Source organism: Telmatherina bonti (assembly GCF_933228915.1).
Source record: "Telmatherina bonti genome assembly, chromosome: 7".
Classification (NCBI taxonomy): Eukaryota; Metazoa; Chordata; class Actinopteri; order Atheriniformes; family Telmatherinidae; genus Telmatherina; species Telmatherina bonti.
The window spans coordinates 35,218,699-35,241,957 of NC_136625.1; the positions used below are offsets into that span (position 1 = coordinate 35,218,699).

The 23,259-nt window shown below is 44.9% G+C and overlaps 2 protein-coding genes across 2 annotated transcripts in view; one reads left to right on the forward strand and one right to left on the reverse strand.

Moving 5' to 3' along the window:
* Window positions 1–4,857, reverse strand: part of LOC306758786 (uncharacterized protein C1orf21 homolog) — a 16,688-nt gene extending 11,831 nt beyond the window's left edge. Inside the window, exons 1-2 of the mRNA XM_079244176.1 lie at window positions 4,755–4,857; window positions 2,531–2,672 (exon numbers count right to left, since the gene is read on the reverse strand). Of these exons, the coding sequence (XP_079100302.1) occupies window positions 2,531–2,621 (91 nt within the window). The 5' untranslated portion in view covers window positions 2,622–2,672; window positions 4,755–4,857. The remainder of the gene's footprint in view (window positions 1–2,530; window positions 2,673–4,754) is intronic.
* A 270-nt stretch (window positions 4,858–5,127) lies between these two features.
* Window positions 5,128–11,893, forward strand: sec22ba (SEC22 homolog B, vesicle trafficking protein a). The gene is made up of 5 exons (XM_079244159.1): window positions 5,128–5,261; window positions 10,297–10,406; window positions 10,498–10,658; window positions 11,440–11,586; window positions 11,712–11,893. The coding sequence occupies exons 1-5, from the start codon at window positions 5,187–5,189 to the stop codon at window positions 11,864–11,866; spliced, it is 648 nt and encodes a 215-aa protein (XP_079100285.1). The 5' UTR covers window positions 5,128–5,186; the 3' UTR covers window positions 11,867–11,893.
* The last annotated feature ends 11,366 nt before the right edge of the window (window positions 11,894–23,259 follow it).

Sequence of the window (23,259 nt, forward strand, 5' to 3'; positions counted from 1 at the left end):
CGAGATTAAATTACTTTTAAATGGGCGAGTTAGAAAAAAATTCACTCCCCCCACAGTTGTCATGAAGGTAGACCTGACCTATTAAACCGAAAATGGATTTTTGAACCAGGCTGTAAACATGTTTATTTCTGCTGTGAAGTTGGTCTTTTTAACATGGGAGTCTATGGGGATTCGCTCTGTTTTGCAGCCCCTAGTGGATGAAGGGGGAACTGCAGTTTAATGCACTTCCACATAGGCTTCACTTTTAACCGCCGGAGGTTGCCGCTTGGTGTTGTTATGTTTTAAAGTTGTAAGAGTAGCTGTCATGATGTGGTTTGTGCTGTGCCTTAGTTTCAGGTCTCCTGTTTTATTTTGTAGTTTTTGCTGTTTGGTTCCCTTGTTTGTTGTTTAGCTTTATTGATTTCCTGTTCATTGAGTTCACCTGGTCTTGTTTTAGTTCATTCCGTACACCTGTTTCTTGTTTGGTTCTCCAGTGTATTTATACCCCTCAGTCTCAGTTCTTGGTTGCGGGATCATTTTGTTTGTTTGTTGTTTTAGTCCCCTGAGTTCTTGTGGTTTAAATAAATTGGCCATGAATCTGCATCCCTGTAGCTCATCTCTGCATTTGGGTCCACATCCCCACCGCGCGTCCTGACAGTAGCGCTAGCAAGCATGTCGCTCTCTGTCCCAAAACGCAAAATTAACAACAAAAACCGAAGATTGAACCCCGCCCGGACTGATACTTATTTGTTTATTTTGCCGTCACATTTGAGCGCCGAACTGATGTATTTAATATGCAATGAGTGTGTGACGGTGTTTAAAGATTATAATGTGAGGAGAAAAATAGGCTCCGGCTGGAATTTTTATTATTTTATTTTGTGCATTTGCCCTTATCTTGTGGGACTGAATTTAAAACAGAAAAATTAATAAACTGCTTATTTTTCAAAGTGTAAATGTGTCTTTTTTTAATTAATTTATTTTTACTGATTTATTTTCCCTTACTTTATTTACTGACTGTGTTCATTTTTTGTATTTGAAAATCTGGCCCACCTGAATATGTAACTGAGTAGCCCTGCTGTCCACTATGCCGGCTACTTGGTTATGGCGCTCCATGTATTCTTTGCCTGCCGATATGTTGCACCCTGCTGTGAGCTGCTGGATTGTTTCAGGGGCTCCTTTGCATAGTCTGCACCTGGGATTCTGCCTGGTATGGTAGATCTGGGCCTCGGTGGCCCTGGTACTCAAGGCTTGCTCCTTCAGTCCAGGCCTCTCCAGCCATTGGTAGGACTTGTTCATATCGGCCAGTTCAGCTATCTGTCGGCTGTACGTCCCATGCAGGGGCTTTTCCTCCCATGATGGTTCCTCTAAGTCGTTCTCCTCCAGACATACTATTACCTGAGACATTCACTAAGTGGCCTCTTCCTGAGGTATTGATGGAGCTTAGATGTTTCATCTTGGATAGTAACCCTGATGCTCATTGGTCATTAGCCACTCATTTTTATCTATTAATGTAACTATTTATTGATTTGTGACTTTGCGAGCCATTTTTAATGTCAGAATGTCTGTTTATGTGTCTATTTTATTTACTGTCTTCTGTGACGCTAAACCTGAAATTGCTGTACAACAAATCTACCTACGGGTAGGGGTGGGAAAATCGAATCGAAAAATAAAAAATCGTGATTTTTTTGTTTCACAATTTTAAAATCGATTTTTTGTGAAAAAAATCAATTTTTTTTCAATGAAATAAAATTAATCTACTATAGACTTTTGTCATTTTTATTGGTTTTATTGATCTTTTTACTTGTCTTCTTGGGAAATATAGTAGCAGAATGATGGTCTGGCTACTGTGTTGTTTTCTCCTAACTGAAATCAAGAAAAATTACTAGCAAAAAAAAAAAGGTTTTATAAATTTTTGGGGGTTTTTAATCGACGAAAATCAGCAATATCACAGAATTTTGAGAATCGCAATTTAAATCGAATCGGCACCCAAAAAATCGGAATCGAATCGGGACAAAAGCATATCGTCACAGCCCTACCTACGGGTACAAATAAACTAATTTGAAGTTGAACTCTCTTTGTGCTTAGCGTATAGTCGCTGGACGCTAGATTTGGCGTGGAACCCTGCATGCATGGCGGACAGCTTCTTTGTTTTAACATCTGGTGTCTGAACTTCCTCCTTTGCATATTTTACTATTCCAGCAGGGTATCTGATCACTGGCAGGGAACAGCTGTTAACTGCCCTGATGTTGTTCTTGCCATTGAGCTGACTTCTCTATTCCACATGTACTTTTATTTAAAAATAAACAAATTCTATTTTTTTAAAAATAAAATAAAATAATAATAATAATAATAATAATAATAATAATAATCAAATACTGACTTTTTTTTCCTGAAAAAGTGATGAATGAATTTTGTACACCTGGAGGGCAGTAATTCCTTAACCCTTCCTTCAAAGTGGATGTAAAGTATGTTAAGGTCATATTTATCATAAAAAAGTAACAGATTTTCATCTGAACACAGCTTTACATGGAGAATGTGAATCAGGACAGACCTGAGTGGACGTCCCCGTTGCTGTAGGCTTTATTCTGGCCCTCCTCGCCGTTGGGCACGGCAGACACCTGCTTAGCGGAGGTGCAGCCCATCTCCTTCTCCTCAGATGCTCTCCTCTTCAGCCCAGAGCATGACAGGCACACCTGGGGACAGGTAAGAGGGGTGTGTGTATAAGTTCAGAAACTTTTCTGATGAGCAGAAGTCAGATCTCTGGACAGGATCAAAGTGCCTCCAGTACAAAAACACAGGTTTCTATATAAACCATCTGATCCGAACCGCTGCAGAAGTTTCTGATGACAAATATCAGAGATCATATTTCTCTAATTCGGTCTTCCTCTTATCTGGATCTGAAAGATCTCAGAGCTCCAGATTTTCCCAGACTTTGCTCATCGACGGCCACTGTGGTGCAAGTTTTAGATCAAGGATCCTCAGTCCTGGTCCCTGAGGGCCGGTGTCCTGCAGGTTTTCCTTCTGTCCCTGCTGGAAGACTTGGAAAACCTGCAGGACACTGGTCCTTGATGATCGGGACTGAGGATCCCTGTTTCAGATGTAAAAGTATCTGTAAGGCAGCCCTGGAATCACTTTGTTATGAATAAATGAAATATAAAATAAATGTAAAAGTAATTAAATCCCACATTGGTGCCTGAAAAAGGTTCTACTCTTCATCCACGCAGCTGCATCAGTGTGTGATCACTCTGCAAACCATCACCGAAAGGGCCAAATCTCCACCGTATGTCTACTAATCTAGAATAGAATTTAAAATCCTTCTCCTTACATATAAAGCCCTCCACAACCAGGCACCACAACATATCAAAGATTTCATAGTTCCTTATATACCAAGCAGAGTACTTTGTTCGCAGACTGCAGGCTTACTTGTGGTTCCTAGAGTCTCAAAGAGCCGAGCAGGAGGCAGAGCCTTTGGTTATCAGGCCCCTCTCTTATGGAATAAGCTCCCAGTTAGTGTTAGGGAAGCAGACACCCTCCCCACCTTTAAGACTAGGCTGAAGACTTATCTTTTTGATAAGTCCTATAGCTAGGGATGGTTACACCTGATACACTGAGCTTCTGTCTCTCTCTCTTATTTCCCCCTAATAACTGTGTTGCATCATTAACACGTATGTCTCCTGTCTCAGCAGGTCTCCCTGGCCGGGAGTAGCAGTTCCTGTTGTCTGTTGTCGTCTTTCTGTCCTCTTCCCCCCACACAGCAGAGGCAGATGGCTGCCTGTCTTTGAGCCGGGTTCTGCCGGAGGTTTCCTTCCTGTTAAAAGGGAGTTTTTTCCTTCCCACTGTCGCCAATGTGCTTGCTCAGGATGGGAGATTGAGTTGGTTTCCTTATATAGGCTATTATGAATTGACTTCCATTATGTTTATTTTTTCCTCTGTCTGTAAAGCGTCTTGAGATGGCATTGCCGTGATTTGACGCTATATAAATAAAGTTGAATTGAATTGAACTAAATGTCTAACAGGAGAAATACCTGAGAATGACTTAACATGGGAATTTCTACTTTCACAATCAATTACTCATGAAGGACCCCGCCCTGGAATTAAAACACGCAGGCCTCATAATCTATTCTTGAATGGACAATAAAGTAGATGTTTGAGTCTGGCTGGGGAGTCACGCACGAGCCGTGGCTGGGGGAAAGCACCAATCAGAAGGTCTGATCTTGGGTCGGTGCCTGCTGCAAGGCAACAATGAGGCCTTTCAGGATGTGGGGATGCCACCGTGCCAAGGCGCCGGGTCATTTTACCAGAGAGGGAGGGGGGTCTGTGGAGCTCCGGGGATTAAACCCACTGCGCACGAGCGCTCCCATCTCCTGCAGCAACGACCAAAACAGGGCTGATACACTAAAAACTGGAATACAGGGGGATATTTATGGATTAGAGTGAATATTGTTCTGTGTGATCCATCCCTGTGTGGTGTTGTTCTGATCCTGAGTCCAGCTGCAGAGTCAGCTGCTGCCCCCCCCCTACTGTTGCCTCTAATCATACCTATCTTACCTTATAATGGCGGAATACTGTAAACTAAGCGATGCAATTTCACGCATATGTGGAAAATATCATTAAAAAAAACCCTTTAAAACTGGGATGTTGGGATAAATTTTCCAACAGCAATAACAAAAGATCCGAAAAGCCAAAGCAAGCAGGACACCCCGACATGCTTCTGCACGGACGAAAACAAAATATTTGTGTAAAAAATAATAGCGAGGTGGCTGAATAACATTTACCTCTCAGGTGAATCCATTTTTCTGGGATTCTTCCTCTGGTTTTAGTCCAGACGGAGGATCTGCTCACACCGCATCTGCATGTCTCGCCTCAATCAGCCGTCAGTCGGTCCGTCTGCTGCCGCTGTCTGCTGCACGAGCCCACCACCTAATTTTCTGTCAAAGTCATCACAAACACCCGAAATGTAGTGTAAATAAAAGTAGTGTAACATAAACCTTTATATTAAATTAAACAACAAAAAAAATTCCATTATATTCAAATAAACACAAGATACTTAGGACGTGTTGTATGTTGCCAGTCGGACCGAATTCTCCGGCACACAGCACACTTCCGACCACCGCATTCCTCCTTCATTACAGTAAACAGCAAAAAAAAAAGCCAGGGAAAAAAGTTTTGGAGGTTTGAAGAGTCAAACTGGGCTGAAATCCACCAGTATGATCTTTCTGACCATTATAGCACGCGTGGCGGACGGACTTCCGCTGGCTGCGTCCATACAGGAGGATGAACAGGTATGACTGACAGCGTCCTCACACATACACACACACACACACACCAAACTTTATTTCTCATGTTTAGCAACTTTCCTGTGGAAGACTTGTTATTCTATAAAATAAAAAGGGACATAAGGGTTATCAGTCATGCAGGTTATATGGATCATACAAGCAGGGGCGCTGCCAGGAATTTTGGGGCCTATGAAAGACAAAGTCATACAGTTGTGCTCATATGTATTCATCCCCTTTTATTAAAGAAAAGACTGAATTTACAACAGTCACTCAAATAACTGGAGACTTAAAAAAGAAACAATAACTAAAAATTTGATAAAATATAATTTAGCAATATAAGACACTGTTTTTTCATTTAATTATTTGAAGAAAGTTGGAGTTGAAGAAAGAGAAAAAGCAAACAAATTGGTCCTGGGCAAATTAGAGCAGTTTTTCTGTTGAACAGTGGGACAAAATACCTGTCAAAAGGTGCAGAAGTCTGACTGAGAGGAACAGAAAACACCTGACTGGAGCGGAAACATTAAAGGATTGTTCAACTAAAGTGAGATTCATTGCAAATGAGTGATGCAATATGTAATAAATTATCTTATTTGTTTGCTTTTTAAAAATATATTTCTATTGAACCAGAATTGGAAACTAATGTAATGATTTTCATAACATTTTTATTTATTATTACTTTAGATAATTTACAGGCAGCTGTTTTTTTTTCTTCTTTAATGAAAGGATATGAATAAATATGAGCACAACTGTAGATCCCACCCCTTCATTGCAAATTTTAGATTTTTGTTTGTTGTTGTTTTTGCAGTTTTTTCAAGCTGATAAAAAAGCTTTTCATGGGAATAATAAAGATTAGGGCTGTGTTTAACCCTTTATGGGACAAGTGACTATTTTTATTTCCTTTTATATTCAGCATGAAACTATTTTTTTTTTTTTTTTTTTTTGTTAATGTAACAACGTAATGGAGGTCTTGGTTCATACCAGAAGGACGATTTTAGGTTAATATTTTTAATTTGAATGTATTTCATTGAGTGCCCTATAAAAGGTTAAATCACAGTGCCTAACTAGGTTATTTTAATATAAGTGGTTTATTAGTTTATATTACTGCTATATATTATTACAACCTTTGAAAAAAATATTTATTATTTATAACAAAGGTTTAATGACTTTTTAAAAATAGTTTATACATCTTTTTGGGCCCCTATCAAGTCATGAGGCCCTTAAAATCTTCCTAAGTTTTACCCCTATATGGCGCCTCTGAATACAAATAAATTAGTTTTGAAAGTACGTTGCCTCAAATTTTGTGACTTGGTTCATTTTGTAATATCTGAATTTATGTTCAAGGTTTAAAATAAAAAGATGACATATAATATACAAAAGATGTTTAAAGACAGAGTTGCTGTGTACAATCTAAGAGGTAAAGATGTTACAGAAACCATACTCACGCACCGCACTAAAAAGCAGATGTGTTTCAATTTATGGAGTAACTTTATGGAATGGACTAAGTGATGATTTAAAATGATATAATAACATTATTCAGTTTAAAAAATGTACAAGAAATTTTGTTTAGGATAAATATAAAAAAGAAGAAAATTCATGATTTAATTTAATGCTTTATATTTTGCCATCTGGCTGATGACTTTCAGTATGTAAACTGTGTAAATAGCCATATAACTGTGCAAATTAAAGACTGTAAATAAGGAGTAGTATTTAAATAAGCCATGGGCTTCCTTCTGCTCCTTCTCAAACAGGGTATAATGTTACACAAATGTGCATCCTTGTTTTTTATTGTATGTACGTTTGAGTTTAAAAAAAAAAAAAAAAAAAAAAAGTGAACACACAAGTAGGAATTTTACATAAAAATGTAAGTCAGAATTTCAACGTAATAGTCAACGGTGTGTAAATAAATTTACCTAAAACTATTTGTGGTGTCTAAATACTGGAAAAGTACTATTCGAGCAGTTAAATACCAAAGTTAGCTTGGTCTGGATGGCAAGAAACCAGGCTGGACTGGGGCCAGACATCCCTGCCTACTGGAGTTCATCATAACAGTTGAATAGTGTGAATTTTAACTTGGATTTCATTGGTATATTTAATGTATAGTGTGTTTTATCCCAACTGTATTCATGATGGTGTACTACTGCTGGAAGCTTTCATTTTTTCTGAGGAGACCTGCCCAAAGGGATCAATACAGTTTTATCCAGTCCAAGATAAAATGGACCGGGACAGGTTATGCACTGCAGCAAATCTCTTTACACACTTAACATTTTTAATTTAGGACTTAAAACAGAGAACGGTGACATTCCTCAAGTAGTCACAGGCAGTATTCAAATCACGGTGGCTTGTTTTAAATAAAGTTCACAATGAAAATGCTTTGTTGCCGTGAGTTATAATGCTCTCCCAGTGGTAGATTGTAAATTATATGGTGAATCTGAAGTACTTTGAGTATCAGTGTTGGTTCTGTGATGGACTGAGACCAGTTCCTGCACAAACCTGAACTGGATTAAGTGGTTGTAGAAAATGGATTTCATATTTGGTTGGTATTGTATACCAGACACTGCTCTGAGAGAGACTCACTGGTCACTTTGTCAGTTCCACCTGAGTTATAGGTTTATTTATTTGTCTCATGAACAACATGTTAGTTAAATAAACCTGTTATAAATGAGGTATCTACACCCAACATCAACTTTATCAGGTCCTCCACAACTGTCTTCAGTCTGCTGTTGCAGATTTACCAAGGTGTTGGAAACATTCCTCAGAGGCTTTGCTCCACATAGACATGAAGCATCACACAGTTGCTGCACATCATGATGAGAATCTCCCGTTCCACCTCATCACCATGAGAATCTCCCATTCCACCCCATCATGATGAGATTCTCCCGTTCCACCACATCATGATGAGAATCTCCCGTTCCACCACATCATGATGAGAATCTCCCGTTCCACCTCATCACCATGAGAATCTCCCGTTCCACCTCATCACCATGAGAATCTCAAGTTCCACCCCATCATGATGAGAATCTCACGTTCCACCTCATCATGATGAGAATCTCCCGTTCCACCACGTCACCATGAGAATCTCCCGTTCCACCCCATCATGATGAGATTCTCCCGTTCCACCTCATCACCATGAGAATCTCCCGTTCCACCACATCATGATGAGAATCTCCCATTCCACCTCATCATGATGAGAATCTCCCGTTCCACCACATCATGATGAGATTCTCCCTTTCCACCTCATCACCATGAGAATCTCCCGTTCCACCTCATCATGATGAGAATCTCCCGTTCCACCACATCATGATGAGAATCTCCCGTTCCACCTCATCATGATGAGAATCTCCCGTTCCACCACGTCACCATGAGAATCTCCCATTCCACCTCATCATGATGAGAATCTCCCGTTCCACCACATCATGATGAGATTCTCCCGTTCCACCTCATCACCATGAGAATCTCCCGTTCCACCTCATCATGATGAGAATCTCCCGTTCCACCACATCATGATGAGAATCTCCCGTTCCACCTCATCATGATGAGAATCTCCCGTTCCACCACGTCACCATGAGAATCTCCCATTCCACCTCATCATGATGAGAATCTCCCGTTCCACCACATCACCATGAGAATCTCCCGTTCCACCACATCATGATGAGAATCTCCCGTTCCACCACATCATGATGAGAATCTCCCGTTCCACCACATCATAATGAGAATCTCCCATTCCACCACATCACCATGAGAATCTCCCGTTCCACCACATCATGATGAGAATCTACCGTTCCACCACATCATGAGATTCTCCCGTTCCACCACATCACCATGAGAATCTCCCGTTCCACCACATCATGATGAGAATCTCCCGTTCCACCGCATCACCATGAGAATCTCCCGTTCCACCTCATCATGATGAGAATCTCCCGTTCCACCTCATCACCATGAGAATCTCCCGTTCCACCACATCATGATGAGAATCTCCCATTCCACCTCATCATGATGAGAATCTCCCGTTCCACCTCATCACCATGAGAATCTCCCGTTCCACCACGTCACCATGAGAATCTCCCGTTCCACCCCATCATGATGAGATTCTCCCGTTCCACCACATCATGATGAGAATCTCCCATTCCACCGCATCACCATGAGAATCTCCCATTCCACCTCATCATGATGAGAATCTCCTGTTCCACCTCATCACCATGAGAATCTCCCGTTCCACCACATCATGATGAGAATCTCCCATTCCACCTCATCATGATGAGAATCTCCCGTTCCACCTCATCACCATGAGAATCTCCCGTTCCACCACATCATGATGAGATTCTCCCGTTCCACCTCATCACCATGAGAATCTCCCGTTCCACCTCATCATGATGAGAATCTCCCGTTCCACCACATCATGATGAGAATCTCCCGTTCCACCTCATCATGATGAGAATCTCCCGTTCCACCACGTCACCATGAGAATCTCCCATTCCACCTCATCATGATGAGAATCTCCCATTCCACCACATCACCATGACAATCTCCCGTTCCACCTCATCATGATGAGAATCTCCTGTTCCACCTCATCATGATGAGAATCTCCCGTTCCACCTCATCACCATGAGAATCTCCCGTTCCACCTCATCATGATGAGAATCTCCCGTTCCACCCCATCATGATGAGAATCTCCTGTTCCACCTCATCACCATGAGAATCTCCCGTTCCACCTCATCAATATGAGAATCTCCCGTTCCACCTCATCACCATGAGAATCTCCTGTTCCACCTCATCACCATGAGAATCTCCCGTTCCACCTCATCACCATGAGAATCTCCCGTTCCACCTCATCACCATGAGAATCTCCCGTTCCACCTCATCAATATGAGAATCTCCCGTTCCACCACATCCCAAAGCTGCTCTGCTGGATGTAGATCTGGTGACTGTGGAGGTCGTTGGAGGACAGTGAACTCATCGTCATGGTGGAGATGATGTGAGCTTTGTGATGCTAACATATAACTTTGATAACAAACTTTGATCTGCTTCTTCTTCCCTCCACCAGTCAGGAAGAGACCTCCAGCAGTACCAGAGCCAGGCCAAGCAGCTGTGCCGTAAACTGAATGGTCAGAGTCCAGAACGCTGCACACTGGAGGCCGGGGCCATGAACTTCCAGTAAGAGAATGCAATAACTCATGTGTAGTAAAGTGATTTTATTCTAAACATGCATTGTGTAACCGTTAATTCGGCCTTGCATTTCTTCCAGTTATCTAATAGCTCAGGGCGTTTGCTACCTGTCCCTCTGTGAGGCGACCTTTCCGAAAAAGATGGCCTTTGCGTACCTCGAAGACCTTCACAACGAATTCTATGACCAGTACGGAAGAAGAGTGTCCACTGTAACGAGGCCGTACTCGTTCATCGAGTTTGGTGAGACTGTTTGTGGCACGTTTCGGAAAATACATAGACCCTATATGAAAGATGGACGGGGCCTCTGGCCGCAAAAAGTGAAGCCTATGCAGAAGTGCATAAAGTTGCAGTTCCCCCTTCATCCACTAGGGGCTGCAAAACAGAGCAAATCCTCATAGACTCCCATGTTAAAAAGACCAACTTCACAGCAGAAATAAACATGTTTACAGCAGAAATAAACATTTTTAAAGCCTGGTTCAAAAATCCATTTTATATTTAATAGGTCAGGTTTACCTTCATGACAACTGTGGGGGGAGCAAATTTCTTTCTAACTCATCCGTTTAAAAGTAATTTGATCTCAAAGTTCGGCATATTTAGGGGCGTGTCCTTTTGATTGACAGGTACCCAATCTCCCGCATCAAGTCAGAAGAACGTAGAACAACCGCGGTTTTTAGCCAGTTAACAACATGACTTAGCTTCAGCCCACTTACCTCCGTTAGCTGGTTAGCTCCTGTTATCTTCAGGTTAACTCGGTTAGCTCTTAGCTACAGAAAGCTCGGAGTTCGTTCGATGTCAATTATCCACCATGACCATGACCATGATATTTTCGGGGCGAGACGACACGCATGCCCCTGCCAAGATGGCGATGGTAGGAACCGCTCACCAAGCTTCAATTCAGCTCTTCAGAAACCTACAGGAGACGTCACGGAGGCTCCGCCCATATATTTATATACAGTCTATGGGAAAATGTGTGTTCATCTTGTGCTGGGAGAATAAAAACCTGGACTCCTCATCATTCCAGATACGTACATCCAGAAAACGAAGAAGATGTATGTGGACAGCAGAGCCCGGAGGAACTTGGGCAGTATCAACACGGAGCTCCAGGACGTCCAGAGGATTATGGTGGCAAATATCGAGGAAGTTCTACAAAGAGGAGAAGCTCTTTCTGGTAAGTTTAGTTCTGTAACACTCTAACTGCTGCAGTTTAGCTCTGAACATCGCAGATGTGACTTCACTCTGTTCATGGTTGTGTGTTCGGGTTTAGCTATTGATTTGATTCTCTTCCTCCTTCAGCTCTGGACACTAAAGCCAGCAATCTGTCCAGCTTGTCCAAAAAGTACCGCAGCGACGCCAAATACCTCAACACCCGCTCCACCTACGCCAAGGTGGCGGCCGTGGCCGTGGTCTTCATCACGCTCATCGTCTATGTGCGTTTCTGGTGGCTTTGACGGGTGCAGACCAGGACTGTGACAGAAATGAAGACATTTCTCTCCTTGAAACACAAAACTACTCTTGTTACATATCTCTGATGCGCCAGGGTGCCTTGAAGGGGTCTTCCAGCGTTGTTCTAGCTTGGGGTTCTGCTGCTTGTACGTCTGTAAACTGATCCGTAGGTTTCTGTAGGACTTGTATCTGTCTGAAAGCAGGTGTTTTATTGCAGGTTTGTGCAGCGGCTCATTGATGCATCTTCAGCTTCTGTGGAAAATCTTCCCACTGTGATGAGAAAATGATTGTTTACAAAGTTTGCACACTTGTAAGAAAGTCTTATTAAAATATTAAGTATTTAGAAATACTTAAGTTGTCCGATTCTTTTTCTGGGGTTTTATATAAGCAGCTTCCTTTTTCACAGCAGATGTTCTGAATTAGAACAACTTTAAGCTCAGGTTTCGGTTCCACCTGCATTTGTGCATGTTGGTGGGAGAAAGCCATGCAGCCCTCGTGAAGACTTGTCCTGCTGTGAAAATGTTTGTCAGCAGCGTGAGCAGTTCTGCCGGGGAACGAAGAGGAAGCTGATCCATGTTGAAGAAGAAGCCACAGAAGTCTTTTCATCCAGCTATGGAGATAAGAAACAAACTGCACGTAAAATGTCTTAGTTGGAAATCTGACACTGTTAAAGTTATTACAATTTCACTGTAATGATATGTAGAGTTTTGATATTTTTAAATTATTTCTAGTTTTATTTAATGACAGGCTGTAAAAAACTGAAGACTGGAAGAATTTAGAGAGGAAAAACACTTGCAGAATCCTCTTGAACTCCATCAGGTCCACCTCGCTAGTACATCGGACCTCGTTTTACTTCAGAACTGCCTTCATGGCATCACAGATCCAACAAGGTGGAAACATTCCTCAGATTTGCTCCATGTTGACATGAAGCATCAGACTGCTGCTGCACATGATGAGAATCTCCCGTTCCACCTCATCATGATGAGAATCTCCCGTTCCACCTCATCACCATGAGAATCTCCCGTTCCACCTCATCATGATGAGAATCTCCTGTTCCACCTCATCATGATGAGAATCTCCCGTTGCACCTCATCACCATGAGAATCTCCCGTTCCACCACATCATGATGAGAATCTCCTGTTCCACCTCATCATGATGAGAATCTCCCGTTCCACCTCATCACCATGAGAATCTCCCGTTCCACCACATCATGATGAGAATCTCCCGTTCCACCTCATCACCATGAGAATCTCCCGTTCCACCTCATCATGATGAGATTCTCCCGTTCCACCACATCACCATGAGAATCTCCCGTTCCACCTCATCACCATGAGAATCTCCCGTTCCACCACATCATGATGAGAATCTCCCGTTCCACCTCATCATGATGAGAATCTCCCGTTCCACCTCATCATGATGAGAATCTCCCGTTCCACCTCATCACCATGAGAATCTCCCGTTCCACCTCATCATGATGAGAATCTCCTGTTCCACCTCATCATGATGAGAATCTCCCGTTCCACCTCATCATGATGAGAATCTCCCGTTCCACCACATCACCATGAGAATCTCCCGTTCCACCTCATCACCATGAGAATCTCCCGTTCCACCACATCATGATGAGAATCTCCTGTTCCACCTCATCACCATGAGATTCTCCCGTTCCACCTCATCATGATGAGAATCTCCCGTTCCACCTCATCACCATGAGAATCTCCCGTTCCACCACATCATGATGAGAATCTCCTGTTCCACCTCATCATGATGAGAATCTCCCGTTCCACCTCATCACCATGAGAATCTCCCGTTCCACCACATCATGATGAGAATCTCCCATTCCACCTCATCATGATCAGATTGTCCCGTTCCACCTCATCATGATGAGAATCTCCCATTCCACCTCATCACCATAAGAATCTCCCGTTCCACCTCAACACCATGAGATTCTCCCGTTCCACCTCATCATGATGAGAATCTCCCGTTCCACCTCATCATGATGAGAATCTCCCGTTCCACCTCATCATGATGAGAATCTCCCGTTCCACCACATCACCATGAGAATCTCCCGTTCCACCTCATCACCATGAGAATCTCCCGTTCCACCACATCATGATGAGAATCTCCTGTTCCACCTCATCATGATGAGATTCTCCCGTTCCACCTCATCATGATGAGAATCTCCCGTTCCACCTCATCACCATGAGAATCTCCCATTCCACCACATCATGATGAGAATCTCCTGTTCCACCTCATCATGATGAGAATCTCCCGTTCCACCTCATCACCATGAGAATCTCCCGTTCCACCACATCATGATGAGAATCTCCCATTCCACCTCATCATGATCAGATTGTCCCGTTCCACCTCATCATGGTGAGAATCTCCCATTCCACCTCATCACCATGAGAATCTCCCGTTCCACCTCAACACCATGAGATTCTCCCGTTCCACCTCATCATGATGAGAATCTCCCGTTCCACCTCATCATGATGAGAATCTCCTGTTCCACCTCATCATGATGAGAATCTCCCGTTCCACCTCATCATGATGAGAATCTCCTGTTCCACCTCATCATGATGAGAATCTCCCGTTCCACCTCATCACCATGAGAATCTCCCGTTCCACCACATCATGATGAGAATCTCCCGTTCCACCTCATCACCATGAGAATCTCCCGTTCCACCACATCATGATGAGAATCTCCTGTTCCACCTCATCATGATGAGAATCTCCCGTTCCACCACATCATGATGAGAATCTCCTGTTCCACCTCATCATGATGAGAATCTCCCGTTCCACCTCATCACCATGAGAATCTCCCGTTCCACCACATCATGATGAGAATCTCCCGTTCCACCTCATCATGATGAGATTCTCCCGTTCCACCTCATCATGATGAGAATCTCCCGTTCCACCTCATCACCATGAGAATCTCCCGTTCCACCACATCATGATGAGAATCTCCTGTTCCACCTCATCATGATGAGAATCTCCCGTTCCACCTCATCACCATGAGAATCTCCCGTTCCACCACATCATGATGAGAATCTCCCATTCCACCTCATCATGATCAGATTGTCCCGTTCCACCTCATCATGAGAATCTCCCGTTCCACCTCATCACCATGAGAATCTCCCGTTCCACCTCAACACCATGAGATTCTCCCGTTCCACCTCATCACCATGAGAATCTCCCGTTCCACCTCATCATGATGAGATTCTCCCGTTCCACCTCATCATGATGTGAATCTCCCGTTCCACCTCATCATGATGAGAATCTCCCGTTCCACCTCATCACCATGAGAATCTCCCGTTCCACCACATCATGATGAGAATCTCCCGTTCCACCTCATCACCATGAGAATCTCCCGTTCCACCACATCATGATGAGAATCTCCCGTTCCACCTCATCATGATGAGAATCTCCCGTTCCACCACATCATGATGAGAATCTCCTGTTCCACCTCATCATGAGATTCTCCCGTTCCACCTCATCATGATGAGAATCTCCTGTTCCACCACATCATGATGAGAATCTCCCGTTCCACCTCATCATGATGAGATTCTCCCGTTCCACTTCATCATGATGAGAATCTCCCGTTCCACCTCATCACCATGAGAATCTCCCGTTCCACCACATCATGATGAGAATCTCCTGTTCCACCTCATCATGATGAGAATCTCCCGTTCCACCTCATCACCATGAGAATCTCCCGTTCCACCACATCATGATGAGAATCTCCCGTTCCACCTCATCACCATGAGAATCTCCCGTTCCACCTCATCATGATGAGAATCTCCTGTTCCACCTCATCATGATGAGAATCTCCCGTTCCACCTCATCACCATGAGAATCTCCCGTTCCACCACATCATGATGAGAATCTCCTGTTCCACCTCATCATGATGAGATTCTCCCGTTCCACCTCATCACCATGTGAATCTCCCGTTCCACCAAATCATGATGAGAATCTCCCGTTCCACCTCATCATGATGAGAATCTCCCGTTCCACCTCATCATGATGAGAATCTCCCGTTCCACCTCATCACCATGAGAATCTCCCGTTCCACCTCATCATGATGAGAATCTCCTGTTCCACCTCATCATGATGAGAATCTCCCGTTCCACCTCATCATGATGAGAATCTCCCGTTCCACCACATCACCATGAGAATCTCCCGTTCCACCTCATCACCATGAGAATCTCCCGTTCCACCACATCATGATGAGAATCTCCTGTTCCACCTCATCATGATGAGATTCTCCCGTTCCACCTCATCATGATGAGAATCTCCCGTTCCACCTCATCACCATGAGAATCTCCCGTTCCACCACATCATGATGAGAATCTCCTGTTCCACCTCATCATGATGAGAATCTCCCGTTCCACCTCATCACCATGAGAATCTCCCGTTCCACCTCATCACCATGAGAATCTCCCGTTCCACCACATCATGATGAGAATCTCCTGTTCCACCTCATCATGATGAGAATCTCCCGTTCCACCTCATCACCATGAGAATCTCCCGTTCCACCACATCATGATGAGAATCTCCCATTCCACCTCATCATGATGAGAATCTCCCGTTCCACCTCATCATGATAAGAATCTCCCGTTCCACCTCATCACCATGAGAATCTCCCGTTCCACCTCAACACCATGAGATTCTGCCGTTCCACCTCATCATGATGAGAATCTCCCGTTCCACCTCATCATGATGAGAATCTCCCGTTCCACCTCATCACCATGAGAATCTCCCGTTCCACCTCATCACGATGAGATTCTCCCGTTCCACCTCATCATGATGAGAATCTCCCGTTCCACCTCATCATGATGAGAATCTCCCGTTCCACCTCATCACCATGATGAGAATCTCCCGTTCCACCACATCATGATGAGAATCTCCCGTTCCACCTCATCACCATGAGAATCTCCCGTTCCACCACATCATGATGAGAATCTGCCGTTCCACCTCATCATGAGGAGAATCTCCCGTTCCACCACATCATGATGAGAATCTCCTGTTCCACCTCATCATGAGATTCTCCCGTTCCACCTCATCATGATGAGAATCTCCTGTTCCACCTCATCATGATGAGAATCTCCCGTTCCACCTCATCACCATGAGAATCTCCTGTTCCACCACATCATGATGAGAATCTCCCGTTCCACCTCATCACCATGAGAATCTCCCGTTCCACCACATCATGATGAGAATCTCCTGTTCCACCTCATCATGATGAGAATCTCCCGTTCCACCTCATCACCATGAGAATCTCCCGTTCCACCTCATCATGATGAGAATCTCCCGTTCCACCTCATCACCATGAGAATCTCCCGTTCCACCACATCATGATGAGATTCTCCCGTTCCACCTCATCACCATGAGAATCTCCCGTTCCACATCATGATGAGAATCTCCCGTTCCACCTCATCACCATGAGAATCTCCCGTTCCACCACATCATGATGAGAATCTCCCGTTCCACCTCATCACCATGAGAATCTCCCGTTCCACCTCATCACCATGAGAATCTCCCGTTCCACCTCATCACCATGAGAATCTCCCGTTCCACCTCATCACCATGAGAATCTCCCGTTCCACCACATCATGATGAGAATCTGCCGTTCCACCTCATCATGAGGAGAATCTCCCGTTCCACCACATCATGATGAGAATCTCCTGTTCCACCTCATCATGAGATTCTCCCGTTCCACCTCATCATGATGAGAATCTCCTGTTCCACCTCATCATGATGAGAATCTCCCGTTCCACCTCATCACCATGAGAATCTCCTGTTCCACCACATCATGATGAGAATCTCCCGTTCCACCTCATCACCATGAGAATCTCCCGTTCCACCACATCATGATGAGAATCTCCTGTTCCACCTCATCATGATGAGAATCTCCCGTTCCACCTCATCACCATGAGAATCTCCCGTTCCACCTCATCATGATGAGAATCTCCCGTTCCACCTCATCACCATGAGAATCTCCCGTTCCACCACATCATGATGAGATTCTCCCGTTCCACCTCATCACCATGAGAATCTCCCGTTCCACATCATGATGAGAATCTCCCGTTCCACCTCATCACCATGAGAATCTCCCGTTCCACCACATCATGATGAGAATCTCCCGTTCCACCTCATCACCATGAGAATCTCCCGTTCCACCTCATCACCATGAGAATCTCCCGTTCCACCTCATCACCATGAGAATGTCCCGTTCCACCACATCATGATGAGAATCTCCCGTTCCACCACATCATGATGTGAATCTCCCTTTCCACCACATCATGATGACAATCTCCCGTTCCACCACATCATGATGAGAATCTCCCGTTCCACCACATCATGATGAGAATCTCCTGTTCCACCTCATCATGATGAGAATCTCCCGTTCCACCTCATCACCATGAGAATCTCCCGTTCCACCACATCATGATGAGAATCTCCCATTCCACCTCATCATGATCAGATTGTCCCGTTCCACCTCATCATGAGAATCTCCCGTTCCACCTCGTCACCATGAGAATCTCCCGTTCCACCTCAACACCATGAGATTCTCCCGTTCCACCTCATCATGATGAGAATCTCCCGTTCCACCTCATCATGATGAGAATCTCCCGTTCCACCTCATCACCATGAGAATCTCCCGTTCCACCTCATCATGATGAGATTCTCCCGTTCCACCTCATCATGATGTGAATCTCCCGTTCCACCTCATCATGATGAGAATCTCCCGTTCCACCTCATCACCATGAGAATCTCCCGTTCCACCACATCATGATGAGAATCTCCCGTTCCACCTCATCACCATGAGAATCTCCCGTTCCACCTCATCATGATGAGATTCTCCCGTTCCACCACATCACCATGAGAATCTCCCGTTCCACCTCATCACCATGAGAATCTCCCGTTCCACCACATCATGATGAGAATCTCCCGTTCCACCTCATCATGATGAGAATCTCCCGTTCCACCTCATCATGATGAGAATCTCCCGTTCCACCTCATCACCATGAGAATCTCCCGTTCCACCTCATCATGATGAGAATCTCCTGTTCCACCTCATCATGATGAGAATCTCCCGTTCCACCTCATCATGATGAGAATCTCCCGTTCCACCACATCACCATGAGAATCTCCCGTTCCACCTCATCACCATGAGAATCTCCCGTTCCACCACATCATGATGAGAATCTCCTGTTCCACCTCATCACCATGAGATTCTCCCGTTCCACCTCATCATGATGAGAATCTCCCGTTCCACCTCATCACCATGAGAATCTCCCGTTCCACCACATCATGATGAGAATCTCCTGTTCCACCTCATCATGATGAGAATCTCCCATTCCACCTCATCATGATCAGATTGTCCCGTTCCACCTCATCATGATGAGAATCTCCCATTCCACCTCATCACCATAAGAATCTCCCGTTCCACCTCAACACCATGAGATTCTCCCGTTCCACCTCATCATGATGAGAATCTCCCGTTCCACCTCATCATGATGAGAATCTCCCGTTCCACCTCATCATGATGAGAATCTCCCGTTCCACCACATCACCATGAGAATCTCCCGTTCCACCTCATCACCATGAGAATCTCCCGTTCCACCACATCATGATGAGAATCTCCTGTTCCACCTCATCATGATGAGATTCTCCCGTTCCACCTCATCATGATGAGAATCTCCCGTTCCACCTCATCACCATGAGAATCTCCCATTCCACCACATCATGATGAGAATCTCCTGTTCCACCTCATCATGATGAGAATCTCCCGTTCCACCTCATCACCATGAGAATCTCCCGTTCCACCACATCATGATGAGAATCTCCCATTCCACCTCATCATGATCAGATTGTCCCGTTCCACCTCATCATGGTGAGAATCTCCCATTCCACCTCATCACCATGAGAATCTCCCGTTCCACCTCAACACCATGAGATTCTCCCGTTCCACCTCATCATGATGAGAATCTCCCGTTCCACCTCATCATGATGAGAATCTCCTGTTCCACCTCATCATGATGAGAATCTCCCGTTCCACCTCATCATGATGAGAATCTCCTGTTCCACCTCATCATGATGAGAATCTCCCGTTCCACCTCATCACCATGAGAATCTCCCGTTCCACCACATCATGATGAGAATCTCCCGTTCCACCTCATCACCATGAGAATCTCCCGTTCCACCACATCATGATGAGAATCTCCTGTTCCACCTCATCATGATGAGAATCTCCCGTTCCACCACATCATGATGAGAATCTCCTGTTCCACCTCATCATGATGAGAATCTCCCGTTCCACCTCATCACCATGAGAATCTCCCGTTCCACCACATCATGATGAGAATCTCCCGTTCCACCTCATCATGATGAGATTCTCCCGTTCCACCTCATCATGATGAGAATCTCCCGTTCCACCTCATCACCATGAGAATCTCCCGTTCCACCACATCATGATGAGAATCTCCTGTTCCACCTCATCATGATGAGAATCTCCCGTTCCACCTCATCACCATGAGAATCTCCCGTTCCACCACATCATGATGAGAATCTCCCATTCCACCTCATCATGATCAGATTGTCCCGTTCCACCTCATCATGAGAATCTCCCGTTCCACCTCATCACCATGAGAATCTCCCGTTCCACCTCAACACCATGAGATTCTCCCGTTCCACCTCATCACCATGAGAATCTCCCGTTCCACCTCATCATGATGAGAATCTCCTGTTCCACCTCATCATGATGAGAATCTCCCGTTCCACCTCATCACCATGAGAATCTCCCGTTCCACCACATCATGATGAGAATCTCCTGTTCCACCTCATCATGATGAGATTCTCCCGTTCCACCTCATCACCATGTGAATCTCCCGTTCCACCAAATCATGATGAGAATCTCCCGTTCCACCTCATCATGATGAGAATCTCCCGTTCCACCTCATCATGATGAGAATCTCCCGTTCCACCTCATCACCATGAGAATCTCCCGTTCCACCTCATCATGATGAGAATCTCCTGTTCCACCTCATCATGATGAGAATCTCCCGTTCCACCTCATCATGATGAGAATCTCCCGTTCCACCACATCACCATGAGAATCTCCCGTTCCACCTCATCACCATGAGAATCTCCCGTTCCACCACATCATGATGAGAATCTCCTGTTCCACCTCATCATGATGAGATTCTCCCGTTCCACCTCATCATGATGAGAATCTCCCGTTCCACCTCATCACCATGAGAATCTCCCGTTCCACCACATCATGATGAGAATCTCCTGTTCCACCTCATCATGATGAGAATCTCCCGTTCCACCTCATCACCATGAGAATCTCCCGTTCCACCTCATCACCATGAGAATCTCCCGTTCCACCACATCATGATGAGAATCTCCTGTTCCACCTCATCATGATGAGAATCTCCCGTTCCACCTCATCACCATGAGAATCTCCCGTTCCACCACATCATGATGAGAATCTCCCATTCCACCTCATCATGATGAGAATCTCCCGTTCCACCTCATCATGATAAGAATCTCCCGTTCCACCTCATCACCATGAGAATCTCCCGTTCCACCTCAACACCATGAGATTCTGCCGTTCCACCTCATCATGATGAGAATCTCCCGTTCCACCTCATCATGATGAGAATCTCCCGTTCCACCTCATCACCATGAGAATCTCCCGTTCCACCTCATCACGATGAGATTCTCCCGTTCCACCTCATCATGATGAGAATCTCCCGTTCCACCTCATCATGATGAGAATCTCCCGTTCCACCTCATCACCATGATGAGAATCTCCCGTTCCACCACATCATGATGAGAATCTCCCGTTCCACCTCATCACCATGAGAATCTCCCGTTCCACCACATCATGATGAGAATCTGCCGTTCCACCTCATCATGAGGAGAATCTCCCGTTCCACCACATCATGATGAGAATCTCCTGTTCCACCTCATCATGAGATTCTCCCGTTCCACCTCATCATGATGAGAATCTCCTGTTCCACCTCATCATGATGAGAATCTCCCGTTCCACCTCATCACCATGAGAATCTCCTGTTCCACCACATCATGATGAGAATCTCCCGTTCCACCTCATCACCATGAGAATCTCCCGTTCCACCACATCATGATGAGAATCTCCTGTTCCACCTCATCATGATGAGAATCTCCCGTTCCACCTCATCACCATGAGAATCTCCCGTTCCACCTCATCATGATGAGAATCTCCCGTTCCACCTCATCACCATGAGAATCTCCCGTTCCACCACATCATGATGAGATTCTCCCGTTCCACCTCATCACCATGAGAATCTCCCGTTCCACATCATGATGAGAATCTCCCGTTCCACCTCATCACCATGAGAATCTCCCGTTCCACCACATCATGATGAGAATCTCCCGTTCCACCTCATCACCATGAGAATCTCCCGTTCCACCTCATCACCATGAGAATCTCCCGTTCCACCTCATCACCATGAGAATGTCCCGTTCCACCACATCATGATGAGAATCTCCCGTTCCACCACATCATGATGTGAATCTCCCTTTCCACCACATCATGATGACAATCTCCCGTTCCACCACATCATGATGAGAATCTCCCGTTCCACCACATCATGATGAGAATCTCCTGTTCCACCTCATCATGATGAGAATCTCCCGTTCCACCTCATCACCATGAGAATCTCCCGTTCCACCACATCATGATGAGAATCTCCCATTCCACCTCATCATGATCAGATTGTCCCGTTCCACCTCATCATGAGAATCTCCCGTTCCACCTCGTCACCATGAGAATCTCCCGTTCCACCTCAACACCATGAGATTCTCCCGTTCCACCTCATCATGATGAGAATCTCCCGTTCCACCTCATCATGATGAGAATCTCCCGTTCCACCTCATCACCATGAGAATCTCCCGTTCCACCTCATCATGATGAGATTCTCCCGTTCCACCTCATCATGATGTGAATCTCCCGTTCCACCTCATCATGATGAGAATCTCCCGTTCCACCTCATCACCATGAGAATCTCCCGTTCCACCACATCATGATGAGAATCTCCCGTTCCACCTCATCACCATGAGAATCTCCCGTTCCACCACATCATGATGAGAATCTCCCGTTCCACCTCATCATGATGAGAATCTCCCGTTCCACCACATCATGATGAGAATCTCCTGTTCCACCTCATCATGAGATTCTCCCGTTCCACCTCATCATGATGAGAATCTCCTGTTCCACCACATCATGATGAGAATCTCCCGTTCCACCTCATCATGATGAGATTCTCCCGTTCCACCTCATCATGATGAGAATCTCCCGTTCCACCTCATCACCATGAGAATCTCCCGTTCCACCACATCATGATGAGAA